Source organism: Lathamus discolor, chromosome 11, assembly GCF_037157495.1.
Source record: "Lathamus discolor isolate bLatDis1 chromosome 11, bLatDis1.hap1, whole genome shotgun sequence".
Classification (NCBI taxonomy): domain Eukaryota; kingdom Metazoa; phylum Chordata; class Aves; order Psittaciformes; family Psittacidae; genus Lathamus; species Lathamus discolor.
The window spans coordinates 10,619,876-10,640,563 of record NC_088894.1 but is presented as its reverse complement, the minus strand read 5'-3'; the positions used below and the strand labels follow the sequence as shown (position 1 = coordinate 10,640,563).

Here is a 20,688-nt window from a genome sequence, read left to right as displayed (position 1 = left end):
AAGATAATAGCTTTTAATTTGTTGACAAACAGATTAATGAGTGTGCCTAGAAGAGGATGAATGAGTATTTATCATTCAAAAAAGACATGAAAGTAGAATAAATATGAATCATTACCAGGAATTCTTATGAAATTTGTCTTGACAGGAAAGCTGACATAAATGGTATATGCCTGAATTATAGGAAGAAGTAATTTTCTTTTAAATATACTTCTAGCAAAATGCTTTGTTCCAGGCTGACAACACTTTGTATTTTGTGCCTATTGCATAGAAGACAAGATGTGGAATAGAGGAAGAGAAAAATAAAGTCACTAATAGGTTACATTACAGAAAGATCAAGAGCTTCAGTAGACATTAGTAGCTTGATAGGAAAATTAGTCAGATTTGAGTGCATTCCCCTGAGTGGAGCAATACTTTCTTCTGGCAGTAACTTTGCTGAAATCAGTGACATGAAGTGCTGTTCAGCATGGATGTGGAGGAGCGTCGTATTGGGACCTTTCCTATAGAGAAGGTGGATCCAAAGCACACTCCGCCTCAGTCAAATAGATCTTTTTGATTCTGAACTCAGTCCTGTTCTGAGAGTGTATCATAAAACCAAACTGGAGTTGTGCACTCTTGTCCAAGGAATATCCACTTTACATTCCCCGCAAATAATGCTTTCCTTCTGTTTTTTTCTGTGGTTGTTTCTGCTAACAAAAACACGTTTGGCTCGGTCTGGAGGCAGACCTAAGTCTTGAGTACACAAACCTATTAATAGATTTCATACTGCAGAAAGAATATTATCCTGCTGAAAATATTCCAAGTGCTCGGCATAGACTCCTTGCTGGAGTTGCTAATTATTCATGGAGTGCACTTGTCAAAATGCCATCTCACTGCTAGGTAGAAACCCTCCCCTTGGGACTGCTCCCAAGCCCTTTGGCTAAATTAGGTGGGAAAAACTGCCCTCTTTCTGCCTAGGCTGTTCTTTTTCTGTGTATTAACCAAACATGAAGTCTACAAGTATTTCCTTGTTTTTCCTCCTCTTCCCCTCCCTGACCTTCATCCCACATCTTCAGGATGAAGTATGACATATTGGGTATGCAGCAAATAAATTCATTTTGTTTCTAGCTGGTCAAATATTCATATGAATTTGTGAAAAGACACCTCCTGCACTGGGCCTGGATTGAGCCCAAGGACAAATGTTGTGAAAGGCTCAACGTTATAATAAGCTTAACAATAGACTCTGAACGGGTTTTGCCTCAATTTTTAGGGTGATGCAAAACCAAACAAAGCCATAGAGTTTAAAGAGAAATAAAACAGCATTGCGGACATGTATTAAGAGAGGCTGTCTATGTCCAATTACCTATTTTTTGTCTCTATTTTAAGAGGCAAAAAATAGGATAAATCTTTAGAAGCCCATGTACTGTGCTTCAGGATATTTCATGATGAAATAACACGTGTAGTTGAAATTAAGAAGTTGATCGGTGACCGAATGGTGGTGTTAAGCTTACAAAAAAAAAAAAAAAAAGAATAATCCTTGTGATGGGCAAGCATGAGGAGAGGTACTTTTGGGGAGACAGAAAAGTTTCTGTTGTCAAAGCTATTCAGAGTGGAGTGGAGCTACAAATGGACCAGAAGAGCAGTATTATATGAAACCAAAAAGGAACAAAATTGCATGAGCCATGGGGATGGAAGGGGCAGAAGGAAAAGGAAGTGGGAAAGGATAATGCAAAGAAATGGAAAATGCTTCAAAAAATGGTTTCCCTTCTGAGCAGCTGAAGCTGACTGAGGGTGTAAGCAGGCAGCATTGCTCAGCAAACCACAGTGGGTAGGGGTGGGCTTGATGAAAACAAGGGGATCACAAAGAAATCAGGGCATGGGGGGCGGGTTGAAGAAGAAAAGGCAACCAGGGCAGATGGAGTTGGTGTAAAGATTGACCAGAGGGCAGGGAGATCTATAATCATGACATGGCACTCCTCACAAACTAGGACCAAATGTTACCTCTGCAGCTTTGCATTGCTTGATTGTCAGGAAGCGAATAGAAACCCTTCAGCTGCTGGATGGCACCTGGCTGTTCTGGTCCTAAGGAACTGCTGGCATGGATGAGTTCTGCTGGAGCACAGTTGCATGAAAGGAGCTTTGGTTAGCTTACTTGTGCTCCTGGTATTGAGCTTCACTGTTATTTGCAGCATATTGTAGACAGGGTGATGGTACGGACAGTGTGAGCTGTGTATTGACATTGTTCTCATAAGCCAGGACAAATCATTTCAGGATTGGCACTAAAGTTTAAGCAATATTTTTGAGAAGCTTGTTTCATCTTCTCAGCAGTCACTGCTAATACCAAAGGGGCACCACGCCAAGACTGGATTGTCTCATAATCAAACTAATCCCATTATGCCAAGCTTTGTGTGGTCCCTCAGTTTGGTACCAGTCTCAAATCACTAGTTTTAAGTACTGATTGATAACCTTGTATGGGCTGAGCTGAACCAGGTGCTCTGAGCCTTCAATGCGCTAACGTATTTGGCTCCTCATAAAGCAACTTAGCAGAGATATTTTTTAAGTATTTTATAGCATTTTGAAAACATTTTATATCCAATACCTGCATCTTCTTTCAGCTCATCCAAATGCAGCTCCTCACCAAACGAGGGCACAGTCGTCATGGCTGCTGCTGTACCGTCTTGCTGCTCCTCTTCAGAGGCAAGTGCCTGGCATGCAGGAGCTGGAGGGTCACTCTGTGTTGCTCTCGTGGCATCATCACCAGTGCAGGCTTTGCCTTCAGTATCTAAAACACAAAATAATTTAATCGTAACTAAACCATGAGCAGTGAAAGCTGAAACTCCCTGTTATCTGCTTGTGAAGAGTGAGTCTCAAAGCTGCTAGTGCTCAGGCAACTGAGATTTGTCTTAGAGCAGCACCTGATCTCTAACAGTGTTAATAACACCTGTAAGGCAAAACTTGTGGAGACCAGCCATCTGGATGCTAATATCCACACAGTTTTTCTCAACAGGACACCTTTTTCTGTGGGCATTCAGTAGCCTGGGCAGCTGGCCACTGTGCACTGTTCCTTCTGGAAGAAGGGAATTACTTGCACAAGCAGATCTCATGGTGCAGTGTTTTCCCAGGTTGGTCTGACGTGTCTGAGTGGTGTCAGGCTCTGTGAAAGACACACTGCCATTCAGCTGTAATGCTGAAGCCTTACCAGAGACAACGCTGCTAGTATACCCTATCAAGCTGTAGGTCTTGAACATAGTTTTAGTTACTCAGTTTTGAAAAGCATGTCCTGTGTGACTGAGCTGATCAGAAATTCAAATCCTTTCTCGTGTAGACCTAGAAACTGCTCCCTTTGCTAACTCTGAAAGATTTTTGTGCCAGTGATCCCTGCAGCTGTACGCATCTTGATGACTGAAGCTTTTCTAGTATTCTCCTAGTCAGGCAAGAGTCCTCAGAATACAAACTATCCTTTAATTCATGACTCTCTCAGAATTTGCAAGATCTACATCACTGCTGCAAACCAAAGCAAGCAATTACTTTCCACTGTATCCAGGCTCCGTGCCGATGGACATGTCTGTTGTCCACTCCTGACCTCCTCACTTGTATTTTTCAGCCCCAGACACTCCCTTCGGGAAGCTCCTGGCAGGGCTTATGTTTTCTTGCAATGATATCATGACAAGTTTCTTAAACATTGATTTAAAATAGCTAGCATTCATAGCTACCCCTTTTTAATACTATTTGGACAAATCTTCAGGGTAATTTATTGGGCTTTTGGGTAAGGGTATCAGGTTTTGGCCCAGGGATGCTGCGGAAGGGCTGCAGTATTTTTGTACGCTGAGCTCACTCAGTCTGCCTCATAATCACGTTTGGTGAAAAGTTACTGTTCTTAAAATAGTCCTTGCAGTAGCACAGTTGCTATGATACAGGGAAGGGGAGGGGGAAAAAGTTCATTGCCTACATTTCAGCTCATTGTGAAGGCAGCCTATACATAATCATGGGTGCATTAACAGCTGCCTGCACCATTTGACGGGCAGCCCTTATCTCTCGGCTATGTCTGACCAGTTTAGTGCTCCCAATGAGGAGAAATACTGGGGGAAGCATCCTAAATATTTTCAAGGTAACTCTACTTTGCAAGTTGCCCACATCCTCAGAAGGGCAAGCTGCTGGCAGCAGTGCTACAGCGAATCTGCAGTCTGAGACACAAATTCCTTCAGATCCCTGCCAATGGCAAGTGTAATGACTAATGAAGTAATGACAGGCAAAAACCAGCCTTGTTCAAGAATTCCTGTTGAGGAGCATCTGCGACTTACAGCAGTGATGTTGCTGCTCAGAAACGATCAGTTTCTACTTAGATCAAAGTTTGTGTGCTGCTTTGATTGGCAGTGGGCCCCAACACTGTATTTTAGAGGTTGTCTGGGGACAGGAGAAAGCACAGACCGTAGATCCACTGGTAAGGAAAGTAGCAGCATCATCAAAGTATTGTAAAGTAATCAGAACAAGTAGAGCTGTAATTTTATTGGGAATGAATCCCATGATATGCCAAACCCTGCAGCCTGTAACCTCTTAGAGTGCAAGTTGGTTCCCTAGAGTGAAGCTGTATTTCAGGTTCAGTTTTCAAGGGGCAGGTTGGCATTTGCCCCATGTGAGCAGAGCTGGTCCCTCCCAGCTGTGCCCGTGTGGTGTGTCTGGGCAGCCAGGCTTTGGGGTTGTGTGAGGAGAAACGGTGACGTGACCTGTCCAGATGACTCATCACCAAAGCAAGGATGCTGCAGTTTCACCCTGGGCTGCTCACAGATTGGTGCAGAGTCTGCACTAGCTTTCTGGTTTGCTCTGAGCCAAACGGTTCAACTCAAAATGCTGCTTGACAGACCCTGTGCTATGAACTGGAGTGTGACCCAGCTGTTGTAAATGCATAAAGCTGCTCTGGAGGTTTCTTGGACTGCAGCTGCATCACAGTTTTTGGACTATGCGTGAAAGTCAGCAGGAATCAGGTGCTCGGAAGTGGAATAGACCCTGGTGAAACAGAGGGATTTTAGGATTTTACTCTAGTCTTTTAGCACAGTAGTGCTGCTTTGACAGTTGCAACTTACTGCAAAATGAGGATTTAGCCTTGAAACTGCTGTCACTTCAACTCAGTCCAAGTAGGGCACTAATCACTGAGAATTATGTGGGTCAATTTTTTATTCCAGTTAATACGCTGCTTTTACTAATAATATAATAAAATAACCCTGGAGATTCACTACACTCTGTAAAGAAAAATAACTTGCAGGTGGCTACAGTGTCCTTCAGCTGGCTGTTGGCCGTTCTTTTCTTTCTAGGCAGCAGGGTGGTACTCAAAGGTTTGATGTTTCCAGGAGCTCTATGCAACTTTATTGGAGGCAGGTAAAGCAGTCTGTTTGCAAATGCCTTTTCTAAAAGCACAGCTTGTCATCACTCCTCACTGGACTATATGTATTTATTTAAACTATTTAAATTTTATTAAAATGATCTTGCAATTTAGGACTGTCTGTTTTCCTCCCAGATCTTTAGGCAGCAAGAGACTTATTGATTCAGTATTATTGACTTTTAATGTGCTCTATGGAGTTTTATTTTAGCGTTCTTTTCTTCAGATTAATGGAATACGGGGAACTTGCATACTTCTAGCAGAAATGGGGTGTATTTTTCTATCCAATAGTGCTGAAGTGCTAATAAGGCAAACAGTTACCTGGAAATATGAGACACACAAAGAGTTCAATGGACAGGAGTTAAAAGTGAGCTTTCTAAAAGCTTCCATTTTAGAGTAAGATGATGGTTTAATAATTATTTTTTTTTACTTGAACATAAACCTTATATTAAAATATCTCTAATAAACCAATGTAAAATTTGCTTTATGGCAATGAAAAAAAATTGTGTTTCAAATGCTCTTTTTCTGACGCTTCAGTTGCTCGGTTACACTCCAGCATAGCATCACTGAGTATTGTCCCACAGGCTATTTATAGTCATGGCATTTGTTTTATACAAAGAAACTCAATTATTAGTTTCAAAGAACATAATTTCTAGCTATCAGATTGGTCAAACTCAAAAGACCAGTCTTCCTTCATGACAGTACTTTCCACTATGAAATTTTCAAAGTGGAGGAATTTCTGCTGTATTTCTCTGTTTAGATGGAAATGGCAATTGGGATGTTGTCCATAGCACTGGCAGCTTGCTTGGTCTTGCAGAATAGTCACCCAGATCTCTGTCTCTCTTGAGCATCTGTCAGGGCTGTGGGGTATAAGGAACCAGAGCCCTTTGTGCATGTTTCTGACACTTTATCGTCTTTCATTCAGTGACTTCTGCTCAAACTGGTTTGTACTCAGGAAAGCTTTAAAACGACACTTTGAAATGCTTCCGTGTGAATGAAAACCAGGCAGAATGGTAATATGTTTTGTCACAAGCTTGGTTTGCCAGAAAGACAGCTGAAAACATCAGATTAGTATCATTTTATGAGATTAGGATTCATGAATTGTACATGTTAGCTGAATACATCTGTACATTAAGTTTATACCAGCTTTAGCTGACTTTCTGGCAGTAGGATTTAGCTTAAAATACATATCAGCTCAGCTTGCAACATGTATAAATCAAGCAAAGATGGAGTTGCATTCAAGATAATAAACTATCAAAAGTTAAACTAAATGGATTGATTGCAGCAGGGAGGAATTGGAAGATAGACATGCTTAACTCAGATACTCAATGTTCCTCTCTGTTCAGATTGAAGGTTTTCCTTTTGCAAATATGTGTTTCTTGAAAAACAATCCAATAAAAAAGATTAAGAAGTTTTACCTACCTTGTTCCATCATCTCCAGAAGACCTTTCTTAATGAGCTCATCCCGACCTTGTCGTGCTGTCATCTTCTTCTCCAGCACTGCACAAAGTAGTAGCATAACACAGCACCAGTTAACAACAGAGTACTCATATAATGGAGTGAGAAAGATGCAATGTGGAAAAAATTCCCTCTCGTCTCAGCTACTGTGTGCTTCGAAAAAAGAGCAAGGATTTTGTTTTGGGGAGCATGGACTGATCAGCCTGTTTGTGCCTTTTCCTTTGTTAAAACAGTTGTAAAATCACACACAGGTAGAGCTGAGTTTTGTGATCTAACCCACTGTCTGATCACACTAAGTGAAGAGTAATGGGAATATTAGAGCCTTCATGCTGTTTAATATGGCACGTTGGAGCTGCATCAGGAAGCAGTGTCCTTTACTCTGACACTCCATGGGATACTGGGGCAAGTGAAGGGAATTGCACATCCTACCTTAGGAAAAGACAATGAGTTTGTCTCCTTCCTGATCTCCTGGGACATCCCTGGAGACTAGTGAGAAGATGCAGTGCTGTGGGCTGGGCTCCTTCACTGCAGAGACAACTGCCTGAGGGAAGGTATTTTGCATGCTGTAGTTCCCTCCTGTCACTTTGCATAATGTTCCTGTGACCTATATACTCTTCTTACCTCAAATAAAAGGGGTGATGATACATAGGGCCATAAATGTAGCCTATTTTAGTGAAAGGACAGTCCATGAAAAGCAGCTTGTATTGAGGCTTGGGCTTCACTCTTGTATTTTGACCTTTTCTTCTAAATGTACTGTATCACATTATAGAGGAAGTCAGCCTATATGGACTCCTTCTAGCCTTAAGCATTATTAATCTGTAACATGCGGAAATCTGTGAATTAGGTTTAGATTAAGCCACTATTAACACTCCCTATATAAACCAATCTCACCCAAGCTAGGCTTTGCTGTGTGCAGCATCACTCTCCTGTTCCCATCCTACCTGCAGATGTCTGCTTTAACTTCTCGTTTTTCTTTTTCCGCCACTTCCATGGTTTGAAGATCCTGCCCAGTGTTGCCAGCTTGCTGTTCCTCCTCACTGGTGGAGTTCGAATCCCTGAGACCAAGTAGTCAGAACGCACTGCAGGGGACTGCTCCATCTCATCTGAGAGGGGAAGAAAGGAAAGCCAGCTGTTAGACAAAAAACTTCAGCAGAGACTTCAAAAGGGGAGGCAAATGGAGGCTCACCAGCTACTAAGCATTCAGTCTAGTCACCGAGATTAGCAATGCAAGAGTCTGAAAGTCTCTGCATTGCTGGAGCCAATAGCCAGGCTGAGAGGTGTTCAACATCACTGTGCCAGCCCGGTGCTTCCTACCATCTGCTCTCTTGACTCAGCCCTTGCACAGTACCTGTCTGGATGCCAAATATTTCAGTACCATCTCCACTGCTGCCATCCCTCAGGGATTAATCAGGCCCACAGAGAAGAGGATGTGCTGAATTCGCGCACCCTATGCTTTACTCCATCACTTTCCTACTTTTGCCCATACATGGTACTCTTCCTCCCAAGGGCTGTGTGTAACTGTGTTACAGCTTTCTGAAACATGGAGAGCTGAGATCTCCCAACAGCTTTCACAGAAGCAGTAGAAATTTAGCACATCTGTAAATCAGGCCCATGTGGCTCCACTTAATCACGTAAATGTAATGTTCATTTGGAAAAATTTAGACCTTTCTGCAAAGCTGAGAGCAAGTGTGAGAAAGCTCAGGTCCCTTCTGGATTCCCAGCTTCCAGTTCTGCTCTCAGGCCACAGGATATTGCTGCCTTTTAAATGAACTTTATTCACGTAAGTTAACACAGAGCACACTGACTGGTGTGAGCTCATGCAAATCTTCTACATAAGAATAGTCTGTTTGATACATGATACGTAAGTAAAATCTTAGAACTGTTGTGCAAATGTGTTCCTTGAGGAAGCTAAAGGGAAAATTCTTTCCCTTTTTTTTCCATCCAATCCACAGGAATTCAGAGATAATGCTTCAGCTCGAAAAGCAATTTAGGCATTCTTAATATTTTGTCTTGAAAACACACTATAAGTTTTTCTTGCACAAAACAATGCATAGTGACTATTCACAGTTGTGTGCTAGCCAGTACCATGAAAGTAGTACAGTTCCATAAATGGGGTTATTGATGTCTCTACTGAGATTTGTATTTGAGCAGCACGTTGATTGTTAGTAGAGAAGCTGCCATCAGGCATCAGACGTGCTACATGAATAAAATCTCAATGGCAATTTGTGTTTTTTTCCACAATCAGTTATGACTTAAATGAGCAAAGTGGAGCTATGTACATGTACATTCCCGAGTAATTTCTCACTGGAACAACAACATATATCACAAATTGCTGTATGATTGCAAGATAAAAACTGTATGGCATCTTCTAGGCTTTGTTTTTAAGTGATCAGGGTGAAAATGCTTAAATTGCAGCATGGAGGTGGGAATTTCCAAGTAAACAGGAAACAATTTCTGGAACATTATTAAACAGCAGGGGAATGAAAACATTCCTCCTCTTCCATTTAATTTTGAAAATGCTGATAATAGAGATGAATCATTCAGTGGAGACAAACTAAAAACTTGGCCACGTGAGCCATCAGAACAAAGACTGTACCAATTCCCTCCCTGCACTGTACCTGCCCAGTAGATTTCTCTTTCAATGTACTGAATTTAGGGCATCATTTGTCTCGTTCCACAGAGTTTATCCCTGGGTTTACTTTAAAAAAGATTTAAAGTGTATGTAAAAATAAGTTTTGCCTTTGAAAGAATAGTGTCTACCCAAGGTGATATTTATGATTTATGGTTTGGAGGTCAATATAGAGAGCAGAAATGAGCAGTGAGCCTAGCACAGAAGAAGGGCAGAAGCCTACAGACCACAGCTGGAGTGTCAAGATATCACACTCCTTTCCTAACTGCGTATTCAGAAATGAGAAGTATTGCAGAAACAAGCTTTGAAGAAATAGAGCTACTCTTGATTGCCAGAGATGGCAATGAGAATGGAAAATAGCAGAGTAGATCTGCTATTAATTTGCCATTATGATTACTTTAAAGCTGTAATAGAAGCCTCAGAAAATAGCATTTGGTCATTTCTTGTGACATCCTTTGAATGGGAGTGGAAATGTTCACAAAATTAGCTTGTCTCAAAAGAGCTGTAGATCAGACTGTAAATCAGACCCTTGCCCCTGGAAGCAACAGTGGAGTAGGAGAGTCTCAGCTGAGCCATCCCGGTCCTTGCTATGAGGCTGCACTGCTACTCAAACACTTCCTACCATTCCAGGAATTTCTCAAGCATGCAAGTGAAGATTAAGTAAGAAGCTGATTTAAAGCAGTACCTTGGCAAGTTACTGTTCCTACCACATTTCATTCAGGATGTAGGTATCTGCAAAATGGTTTAGGCATCATCCACGTTTTGTTTAACACTGGTGGCATGAGATCATTTTATCTTTTTGGCCAGATAGCAGGAGATGTAGACAGAACCAGGAAGCCGTTTAATCCCAAACCTGTGTGTCTCTAGCACTTTCTTATCACAGATATTCCCCTAAGAAAGAGAATGGGGAGATACTGAAAAGTCACTAAGAATTCCCTGAGTGCCCTGTAGTGATCAGTGCTTCTGTGGTTTCTACCAGCCCTGTCAACTGGGTTTCTTCCGTCCCCTTCTGCCTTCTTAGTTGTGGAAATGTAAGGATTTTATGTCTTAGACTTTGGTTACAGGTAAAATACAGATAGAAATTGAATGTCTAAGAAGGAATAGTAGCTAAAACAAATGCTCTGGTGGAGATTTTCTTGGTCTTTTAAACTTTATTAATGCTTCTCATACGGTACAGACAGTTCTTAAGCAAATGGTTTTATCACCTGGTATATTCTCACCATACGCAGTTCCTACAGTGTGCATTTGGAAAGATGGACACAAATAAAAATAGATAGAGACTCAGTAAGACAGATGTCCTGAAGTCATAAATAACGCGGAAGTGGTCTCACTGGCAATAAGAATCCCAAGAAAGCCCTTGGAGCTCCTCATTTCCAGTCAGTTCATTATCCTTTTTTCTTGGTTGTGGGTTGGCTGCTTGGGAGATAAGAAGTTGACAGCACAAAAAGCAGTTCCCACGTACAGCAATGAATACCGAAGGAGAAGGAGTGCCTAAATATCAGCCAGTTCCTGAAGCCAGAAAGCTGCCAAGACTTGCCAACCCTCCAACCACTTGTGAAATATTCAGCACATTTTTGTAATCTGCAGTCAATATTTTAATGATGGCAACTGCTCTGTTACTGCGGTTATTCCTCCCAGAGCCTGACAGCCCGGGGCCAGGCCGTGCAATCACATAGATGATGTCTGCAAAATATAAACAGCCAAGAGCCGAATCAAGACTCTCCAAATCCACAGGGAGAAATGAGCAGCAGCTTAACCAGCTGTGTAAATGGAGAAGGAAGAGGGACAGTCATTATACAGGGTCAAGTGAGCACAAGCTTAAACCACAGCACAGCAACATCACCCTACCCAACGCAGGGAGGCCAGGCTCTGCATGGCCATCACTGCTGAGACAGAGTTGGTCCCACACTGTCCCACATGGAGCCAGTTGTTAGCCCTGTGGGGCCAGAGGATTTGGCTCTGACAGAAGGTTGGTGGCTGTTTATATTGGAATTACTTTCATGTCCCTACTGTACCCTAGAGGCCAAAGTCTGTGCTGGAGCTCCAGATCCAAACCAAACTCCTCATCTATCACACAGTTTTCAACTGCTCTGTGTGTCAAAGGGGTGGAAATTAGTATGGCTGTGCCCCTACTGAAGATGCTGGGCAAGAGCTTCTTACAGCTAGTGGGGTAACTTCTAGAGCTCCTAAAAATGCTCAACAGTGTGAACTGTTTGATGTCTGAGACATCCCAAACTAGATAAGGGGAGAGGTTCTGCCCCGGTGGATATTGCTCTGCAGTACTGCTCTGAGCTGTAGAATAAACCAGGCAACAAAGATGAAGGAAACAAACCACAATATTCATTACATTTGGCTGGAGGGTATGACCCCTCAGAAAGTCTGGGCATCTGCAGCTCTTGTTTACATCAGGAGTAGTTGTGGTGATCAGTGTTTCTGAAAAATGCCCCATTGCTTGCTTCTTTAGAATACTGCGGTGACATAAATAGACTTCCTGTTAGTGCCTGCTCTGTAGGAACTGTGCATGGATTGTGAAGTTCTTCTGCACACAGAAGCTCTTCCGTATACAGATGTCAAATTCTGGCTGTTTTGTCCAGCTCCTCCTAAGGAGTGGGACAGGTTTGCTAATGGGTTAAAACTTAAACAGGGGAAGTTTAGATTGGATGTAAGGAGGAAATTCTTTCCTGTTAGGGTGGTGAGGCACTGGAATGGGTTGCCCAGGGAGGCTGTGAATGATCCATCCCTGGCGGTGTTCAAGGCCAGGTTGGACGAAGCCTTGTGTGGGATGATTTAGTGTGAGGTGTCCCTGCCCATGGCAGGGGGGTTGGAACTGGATGATCTTGAGATCCTTTCCAACCCTAACTATTCTATGATTCTATGATTCTAAGTTTGTGTCCTGGATGTGTGATGGAAGAGTGCCCTATGCCTGCACGTAGCCTTCGTTTGTACAGCAGATGGTCTTGGTGCTGAGGTGATCATGTCTGAGTGATCACAGTTTGTGAACTTGAGCATTGGGTTCAGTCAGTTGGGTCTGTTTTCTTGGGTTGCTCATGATGACCAAGAGGCTTCATGCTTCGGTTACTGATTATAGCAACTGTGGGCTGCACTCTGCAGGCTGACGTACGGCAGTTGGGAACATCAGGTATGCAGAGCTGAATTATACTGACCTTGCCATGGAGGGAGGCTTTAAGAGATTTAGGATACTCTCGTGTGAATACGTGAATTGCAGCAAGGAGTTTATGGGAAGATGAAAGATGCTGAATTTTAATGTGCTGCGGATTTTGGTAACTTAAATTCACAGTAATAGAAGTTGTGCCTTGCTCAATCCTCTCTGTATGCTGGTCGGAGAAGGACCACTGAAAAATCTGCAGCCTGCAGGCAGTTTAAAAATAACACAGCAGACAAGAGCTGCAGGCAAATATGTAAGGCAGGCGTGCTCTGTTTCCTGATGAATTAGTTTGTAATGCAGCTCTGCATGTTTTCCCCTTTATTGTCATTGTGTCTCTCTGTGCAACTTAGATACAGAGTTAAAAAAGGAATAAAGGTTCCCTCTGGTCCACTCCAGAGGGTATTGACAGTGAGAGGAATCAAAATGACCTTTCTGGCTTTTGGGAGAGAGGTGCCTTTCCTACTACTAACTTTCATTGCTGCCTAGAATTATTGCCTACCGCTAACAAGGACAGTAAGGAGGATGTGACAGCAAGAGCTGAGCTGTGAAAGCATTCATGTCTAGTACTGCTCAGTCCTGAATCATGCAAAGCCAGACATGTGTGAGGTGAGCCAAGAAACGGCACTTCTCTGCAAAGGGTGCTCTATACAGATGGGGTGGTACTTATCTAGTGAGAAAAACTGCAGAGGAAAGAAGGAAGATTGTCTTGGGTATAGAGTAAGGACTATCCTGAGCTTTGGGAAGGAGAATTGGCAGCAGGATCAAAGCCCTTTTCTCTCCCTTTCAGCATCCTGAAAGAGGACAAACTGATCACAATGATTGAATCTGCAGGGTAGGGGTAAATTGTTTGTGTCTAGGAGCCTTCGAATGCTTCTGTTTTGCTCCAGAGAAGCAGAATTCAAACTCAAAAGCCTTTTTATTGCACTAGTTAGACGTTTCCTGTGATGGAGCTCTTCCTTGGTTTAAAAATGTTTTCTGTCAACTGCATTTCTGCAAAGATGCTCTGTTTCTTGACTCTTTTTATAAGAAAATTGTAGGGGAATGTTCCAGTTTAAGTTTCCATTTCAGTTTTTTGAACATACAGTATTTTGAATGACTATTAGAAATCAGAAATTAAAATGAGAAATGAGATAAAAAGCTTTTGATGAACTCAAATATATTTAATTTTTGAAGGACTTTGTGTTTGAAGCTGGAAATATTTCAACACTGTTTTGGGTTGGATTGGAAATATTTAGAGAGTCCTTTGTAAAACAGAAAACCTATCTCCTAACAGTTACCTAAAAAAGGCAAGGTTCCTGTACTGAATGTAGTTATAAATTAATTTATGTAATATGGCATAGATTTGCACTCTGACACATCATATTGTTACATCAGAAAACTATTGAAACAAAATAGGGAAAATTACAGGATTGAGGTGCAAATTCAGATATTTACCTATACAAGTGTTTAGGTTTCGTATGGTCGATAGTGTAGGTAAAAATGGTTTGAATTCTTATTTCTCTGTTCTCAAAATTGTAACCCTTAATATCCATAATTTCCCGCCATGGATTTCATCTCACCTAATAGTTTAAACTTATAAGAAGCAGACGGATTGTGGGCCAGGTTCATCCACATGAACTGAGTCTCCTTAGGGGGGAAAATCTGGCACTGTAAATTTGTGCAGACTTTCGACTCATGGAGATACATGAAGGCAGGGTGAAAACACTAAGAAATGACAAAATGACGAAGGGGAATAGAGGCCTTTATGAGCACTATACCCCAAAACTACTCTAGGTTCAGCTTCCACCGAGCACAGGCTGTTTTTGAGCTGTATTACCTTTCCTTTAGCTGGGTGGTATGAATTCTGATTAGGTTTATATACTTCCCTGCATGAAAATGCAAGTTACTGTGCTTTCCTTTCTACCTCATGCGGTCTCCAAAGCCTGAGCTTCTATTTTCACTTCACACTCAAATGTTTGCCATGTGTCTTTGTTCTATAATTTCCACTGCTCTTTAGTACGTTAAATTATGATTTAACATTTTTCTTTAATTGAAGGAGAAAAAAACCCAACAACCTAAAACATAATTTGTGGGTGGCAGGAGGGGGCCGTACTTGCTAGGGAAGTTTATTTCCATTCTGTCATGCTGAGCCTTCCTTCAAAGTATTTGGATTTTAAAACCAGCTTTAGCTGAAATGAACAGGGAAAGAGATTATAGATATCAAAGGAAAGAGAGCAGGGAAGCAGCAACTCCAGCTAAATCTCTTAGGTAAAAATACTCTTTATATGCTTGAGATTTGTCATGTCTTCCAGAAAATGTTCCTTCCGGAAGTTGACATATCACCTAACATCATTACTGTAGTATGAACCAGGGTGTAAAGAAATTAATCAGGAACCTTTCATGCTTTTGGATCATTGTGTCAAGTCCCAGTAGCACTTCCTGTGCTTTACAATGCACAGTGTGACAGTAGCAATTCATTAACAAAACAAGTTTTTCCGTGTTTGCATGAATGAACCCACAACATGCTTTACCTTTGTAAGGAAGAACTAGATAACAGTAAGAAAATTAGGCTAATGAAGGATTGCTGTATAAGCACAGTTAATTCAGTTACCTGAGCCTGTACATTATCTTCTTTGGAGAAGGGAAACTTGACATTTGCATGCTTCTTCCCCAGCGTGAGCTTGCTCAGGCAGCAGACAGTGCAGCGTTTCCAGAGAGCCACCAAAAATCTATCCAAATGAAGTCAAACGAGCACTGCCTCTGCAGAGGGCCAGAAGCCAGACTGTGCATCAAGCCTTGTCCATCCTGCATCTGTAAAGGGGTTTGTACCGCATGCGTGTTACAAATTCCCAGGAATGGGCACTTTCACCAATCCTCTTGGAGAGATGCTGTTCTGCAGGACACAGGGAGGCCCATTCCCACAGGAATGGCTTGATTTAGGCTTTCCTTGCACTTGTAGTAGGAAAGCTGTTGTCTGCACTGCAGGACCAGTGTTTCGGCACCTGCAGTTGTTTAATTAGCTGTAGCCTTGCTGCAAACCTGTTGAAAAGATGTTTTTTTATAGCTTCCTCTGGGAGTCTGCAGACTGAAACACACCCTGTGCTGTCTCCAAAAGGCACCTTCAATTCCATTTCAGTGCAGCTTATCCCTGATAGCAGTTACTTTTAGAAGGACATATAACATCCAGGGAAGTCATCAGTGTGAGAGCACGATACTTGTTGATAGGAAACCATGCACCACTTTTTCTGGGATTCATGCTCCAGAATTGATCTATTTGGATTTTTTTCTGTTTATGGGAGTGTATGTCTGTCAGGTGTACAATCAGCTCTCACTTTATATCCAGCCCAAACTTATATGTTAGAGAAATAATCAATCCTCATGGCCTGTGCACTTTTATGCCCTTGTAATTTAATGCATAATTTCCTTCTTCCCTCAAATGCACTGCAGATCTCTGCTGGTCCTCTGTCACTGTTCAACGCTACTGCTGCCATAGAAAATGTTCTTTCTGCTTTGTGAAACACAGAGCATCTGCCTTTTTTATTTTCTTTTTTTCCCCTTTATCATTCCTGCTGCTTTGCACTTTCACTTTCCTTACATCTATTGGCAACAATCACACATGAGTCAACAGTCTTTGGTGCATACTCCAGGCCCACTGTCCAGAACAAGGCAGAGATTTGGAAGAAAAAAATACTTGAACAATGAAAATAGGACATAAACCAGAACAGCTACAGAGAAAGGTAGATAGAAAACAGGCACCGTGACTGAATTAGACTTTTGTCTAAAGGTTATGTATCCTATTTGGCTCCTTGTAAAACTGCTGTAAAGCTGCCAGTAACGTCTACATTTGGTTGGTATGTAAATTGTGATGAAACCCTTCTTAGGAGGTCATATCACTTGAATGAATGGTTAAATACTGTCTAGAGATGGCTTTGTCTGCTGCGCATAACATTCTGTAAATATGAGACGCGTGTAGGAAATACTTTGAGGGGAGCATTGTTTGTAAAGTTCTATTTATCCCACTATCCACTGGTATTTTCCAAAGAGGCAATTATACTAACTCCTCATCAGCCTTCAAAAGACGGCATGGTACCACAAACTCTCTGTTGTCCTCAGCATCACTGGAAGGACACACACATACATGCATGAACACAGAGTCGCATCAGAGGTTGCAGCATCCCCATGGGCCATGGCACTTCTTAAGTGCTAGATCTTGTGTTAAAAGTGTTAAAGTTAACATTATCTGTTTCTTATCATGGCACTATTTTAAGGTTCTGATAAGGACTTTAAAGCAATGTGGTTAACTGTAGAGATCTGGGTATCCTTAGAAAATAATGAGTTTCTGGGAGGTCCCTACTGTTAAAAACTGAGATTCTGCTTCCAAATGATGGGCTCTGGTTAACAATCTTTGAAATGCTAACGGAACAGTATGCCTTCTAAAAGGAAATTCTTTACTGGTTGAGGACCAAGAGAAATAATTGCTTATCAAATTTACTCTAATGTTTGTCACTGTTTCTTTGAAACAAGACCACAATCTATTCCTAGTTGAAACTGCAGAATCTTCAGGGCAAGAAATGAAAATGGAAATTACTCAAAATATATAAAACTATCTCCTCTGCAGCTCTTGGAATGACTGCATTCCAGATTGTTTTCTTCTTGTATTGTAGGAGCTAGGAAAAATAAACTACTTCGTTTTACCCTTGCCCTGTGTAGGAAATAAAAGGATAGAGACAATATCCCACATGGCAACAACAAAATGAGAATTTGGCAGGAGAACAGTGATCTCTGTCCATTAACTCTCCATGTCACCCAGCAGCCAAGCAGGGAGAACAGCTGAAAGTAGCTGCTGTTCCTTTTGCTACTGCAGTGTATAGCCCGTGTCTACATAAGCAAGTAGTGCAGCCCATTAGAAGTGGGTCTGTGAACAGCTGGTGCTCAGGACTCAACATCTTCTGGCATGCATTTGTTAAGTAGTGCGAACTTGTGATCTCCAACTTGATAGAGAACGAGCTCTTTCCTTACAGTGTGCAAAGGAAACAAGATTCTTCTTTAAAACAAAAATGCCAACCAAACTAAACAACTATCCTTCCAAAAATGAACTATGCATTCCTGTATTTTCTTTCCAGAGGAAGGATAAAGGTCATTACTTCTCTTACTAAATTACAAAATGCAAAAGCCCCTAAACACACATGCAAATTCCTGAGTTGTTGGTATCAAAAGCCCCTAACTTTCATCAAGTCTTTGGCTCTTAAATTTTTGGTAAAGTAAAAATTCCCTTGTACCGTATTTTAGCCCATATTACAGCTTTTCTGAAATGTCCATGTATACTACACTTCTCTGTTACATACCCCTATGCCCAGTGTGGGCTATATCTTCCTAGAGCCCTCCAGCAAGATATTTTAGCATCAATGAAACTGCTATATATAAATGAACAAATTAGATAAAATAACAATTTCAGACTTGCTAGAATGATGCTGTAGTTGTGACAGAAAAAGAAAATTTGCTCTACTACACAGATGGATTAATTTAACTTGTTCTAAGGTTTATAGTGCACTGAATTTATAGAGAAAGGGCTTTATGCTTAACCCGAGTTCTGATTTCATCAACTGGAGTGAGGTTTTCTCAACTGCAAGACCTGAGTTTTATATTAACTTTTGGCTTCATAAAACATTCTTGCTACACAAACTAGACAATTGTTGCTAAAAACAAGGCAGAAAATACATCGTAATAATTCCATGCAATGGTTACATTTGAAAGAAGGGGAGGGAAATGCCTTAAATACAATTTTAATATTCATGTTCTCTTCAAGGAGAAACTTTGTGGGTTAGTATAGGTTGTACTACTTAGAACAACTGCAGAAGTCACATAATCAACCTCAACAATATGTTTACAGATAGCTACTATAGCTAGAAGTATTAGGTAATAGTATGTACAAGCATGATGTTTAATGACTACAGTACTTACACCATCTTGGAAAGAGCTACCTTAAACTGAAATAAACAGAGGAGGAAGGCACTAGCATGCAAACATATTCAAAGTAGGGTCAAAGAATGCCATCAGCTAAACTAGAATGAAAATGGCACTGCTGAGAAATGGGGTTTTTTGATAGATTTAAACTCTACTAGCAGCACTTGCATTTAAAAGTGCATAGCAGTATTGGTAACTGATCCTTACATCTGCCTTTAAGATCCTTGAAGGTTTCTGTAAGTCACCACGTGGCTAATGCATCAAGCATTGTCTTGCTCAACCTAGATGAGCCTGAAGATGAATCAGGAGAGGCTCTGTAGCAACTCTGAGTTGCACAAGATTTTCCTACTAATAAATTTTCCCATGGCTTTGTCAAGGCAACTTAGTGGTGGCAGCCAGGATGGTGGATACTGAGCAGCTTGAATTGGCCTTGCTAAAACAACTCTTCTCTTTATCATCTTTCACGTACACACCAATTGCTGATTAGAATCCTGCTCTGCGCATTTTGTCTGAGCAGGTAAGATTGCCTCGGTTCTGCATTAACGCCTTAATTTATAGTGTCAGGGTGTAAAAAAATGTATGTGCTTCTACAACAGTGAGAGGTGTCTATGGAGCACATGCTGGCACTCCTGTTCTGCTGGGGCAGTGCTTATGCACAAGAACAAAAAATACTGCTTTCAAAATACCAAGCGTGTCAGGAGACTTTGTCTTTGTACCAACAAGTTTTGTTAATTTTACTGGCAACAGGTTCTAAGCTCACGTTAAGACTAACAATCCTAGGTATTTCTTTGGTCTCCAGCTCTTGCTTCTCATTTGCATTGTGTTTTTGAGAAGGAACCATCTAAGGAATGTTTTTTCTAACATTTGCCTTTCATCAGATAGAAAATTTGGCCTTTTCCCTCTCGTTTCCTTCTGGTTCTTTATTTTTTTTTTATTCAAAAGGGATAAGCATATCTGTGACAAAACTCTCATTTTAAACCCACCATAGAATATGAACTAAAGGCCTGAGGTTTTTATTAAACAAGTAACTGATAGTCGTGTTACTTCAACCATATCCTGGCCTGGTTTTATAAGCCTCACAAAGCCCAAATAGCATGGAAGGAAAACCAGCATGGAATATTTTTACCCTGTCTGACCTAAATTTATGTATTTTTTAGTTTTTCCAAGAGAAAGAGAAGTGGAATAACTACTCCCTCTTCTCAGTTTCTTTTCAGCTTTCATATTTTAACTGTGTTCTCAGCTGCTTGCATGAGTCATGGAGAGCTGGAAACAGGATCTTCCCCCCCCCCCCCTCCACCCCGTATTATTATAACTGCTTCCTCATGAGGAAGCCTCTGTGTGTTTTGAAGGATACCACTAGAAAGCCACAAAAATCTCCTGAAAACTTCCTGGTGCCAGAAACCTACCTGGGACCTGATAGAGGAAGTGACAATACCTCACCTGCAAAATCTGATTAGTGCAATGAAAAGCAAGATATTTAAAGGTTCCCATATTGCTTTGTCTGGAAATTTATGCCATTGTTCTTTGGCACTTGCAGACATTTCAGACTGCTGTTGACTTAGTGGATTGTTTTGTGTAATGATGGTATGGAGTTTCACTAGTCTAGGCATAATTTGGATTTGATTCTGTGATGTTCCAAGAAACTCTCAAATCCACAGGCTTTTATGAGAACTGGATGTTCAGTGCTTGCCACGCTGATCCACGCTATTCTAAGATAACATGCTCATCATTGCCTGTTCCTTCCTATGCAGTGGAAGTTATATCCAACCCAAATCTCTGTTTGAAACTACCTATAATACTATATTTAGAAACAGGGGAAGCTCACGGCAGAAAACCATTCTTCATTCTGAAACTTCATTTAGAGTAAGTCAGATCCCTCGTATTTTGGCTTCTGTCTAGACTGAGCAGAATATATCAAACAGGTCAGGTATTGGTATCAATTGTGCCTGTCAGCTCTATAGCATTTGTAGGCATTATTATGCCTTATGCTGCCCTGTTTCAGTCATGTTAGCTCAAGCTCATCTGCCTCTAAATAGAACTTCAGTCCTAAATTCCTGAATGTAAGGTCAGACAAGAAGTTTGTCACATTGAAATTGCATCTCCCCATCAGAGACTATTCCCTTTCTCACTATGCTCTCCTTC

The 20,688-nt window shown here is 41.3% G+C and overlaps 1 protein-coding gene across 2 annotated transcripts in view; it reads right to left on the bottom strand.

The window, feature by feature from the left end:
• The window catches only part of PHACTR3 (phosphatase and actin regulator 3), a 110,782-nt gene that overhangs the window by 41,941 nt on the left and 48,153 nt on the right, over positions 1 to 20,688 (bottom strand). For both annotated transcript variants that reach the window (XM_065691690.1, XM_065691691.1), the window contains exons 2-4: positions 7,750 to 7,911; positions 6,773 to 6,850; positions 2,576 to 2,758 (exon numbers count right to left, since the gene is read on the bottom strand). In XM_065691690.1, coding sequence (XP_065547762.1) covers positions 2,576 to 2,758; positions 6,773 to 6,850; positions 7,750 to 7,911 — 423 coding nt within the window. The remainder of the gene's footprint in view (positions 1 to 2,575; positions 2,759 to 6,772; positions 6,851 to 7,749; positions 7,912 to 20,688) is intronic.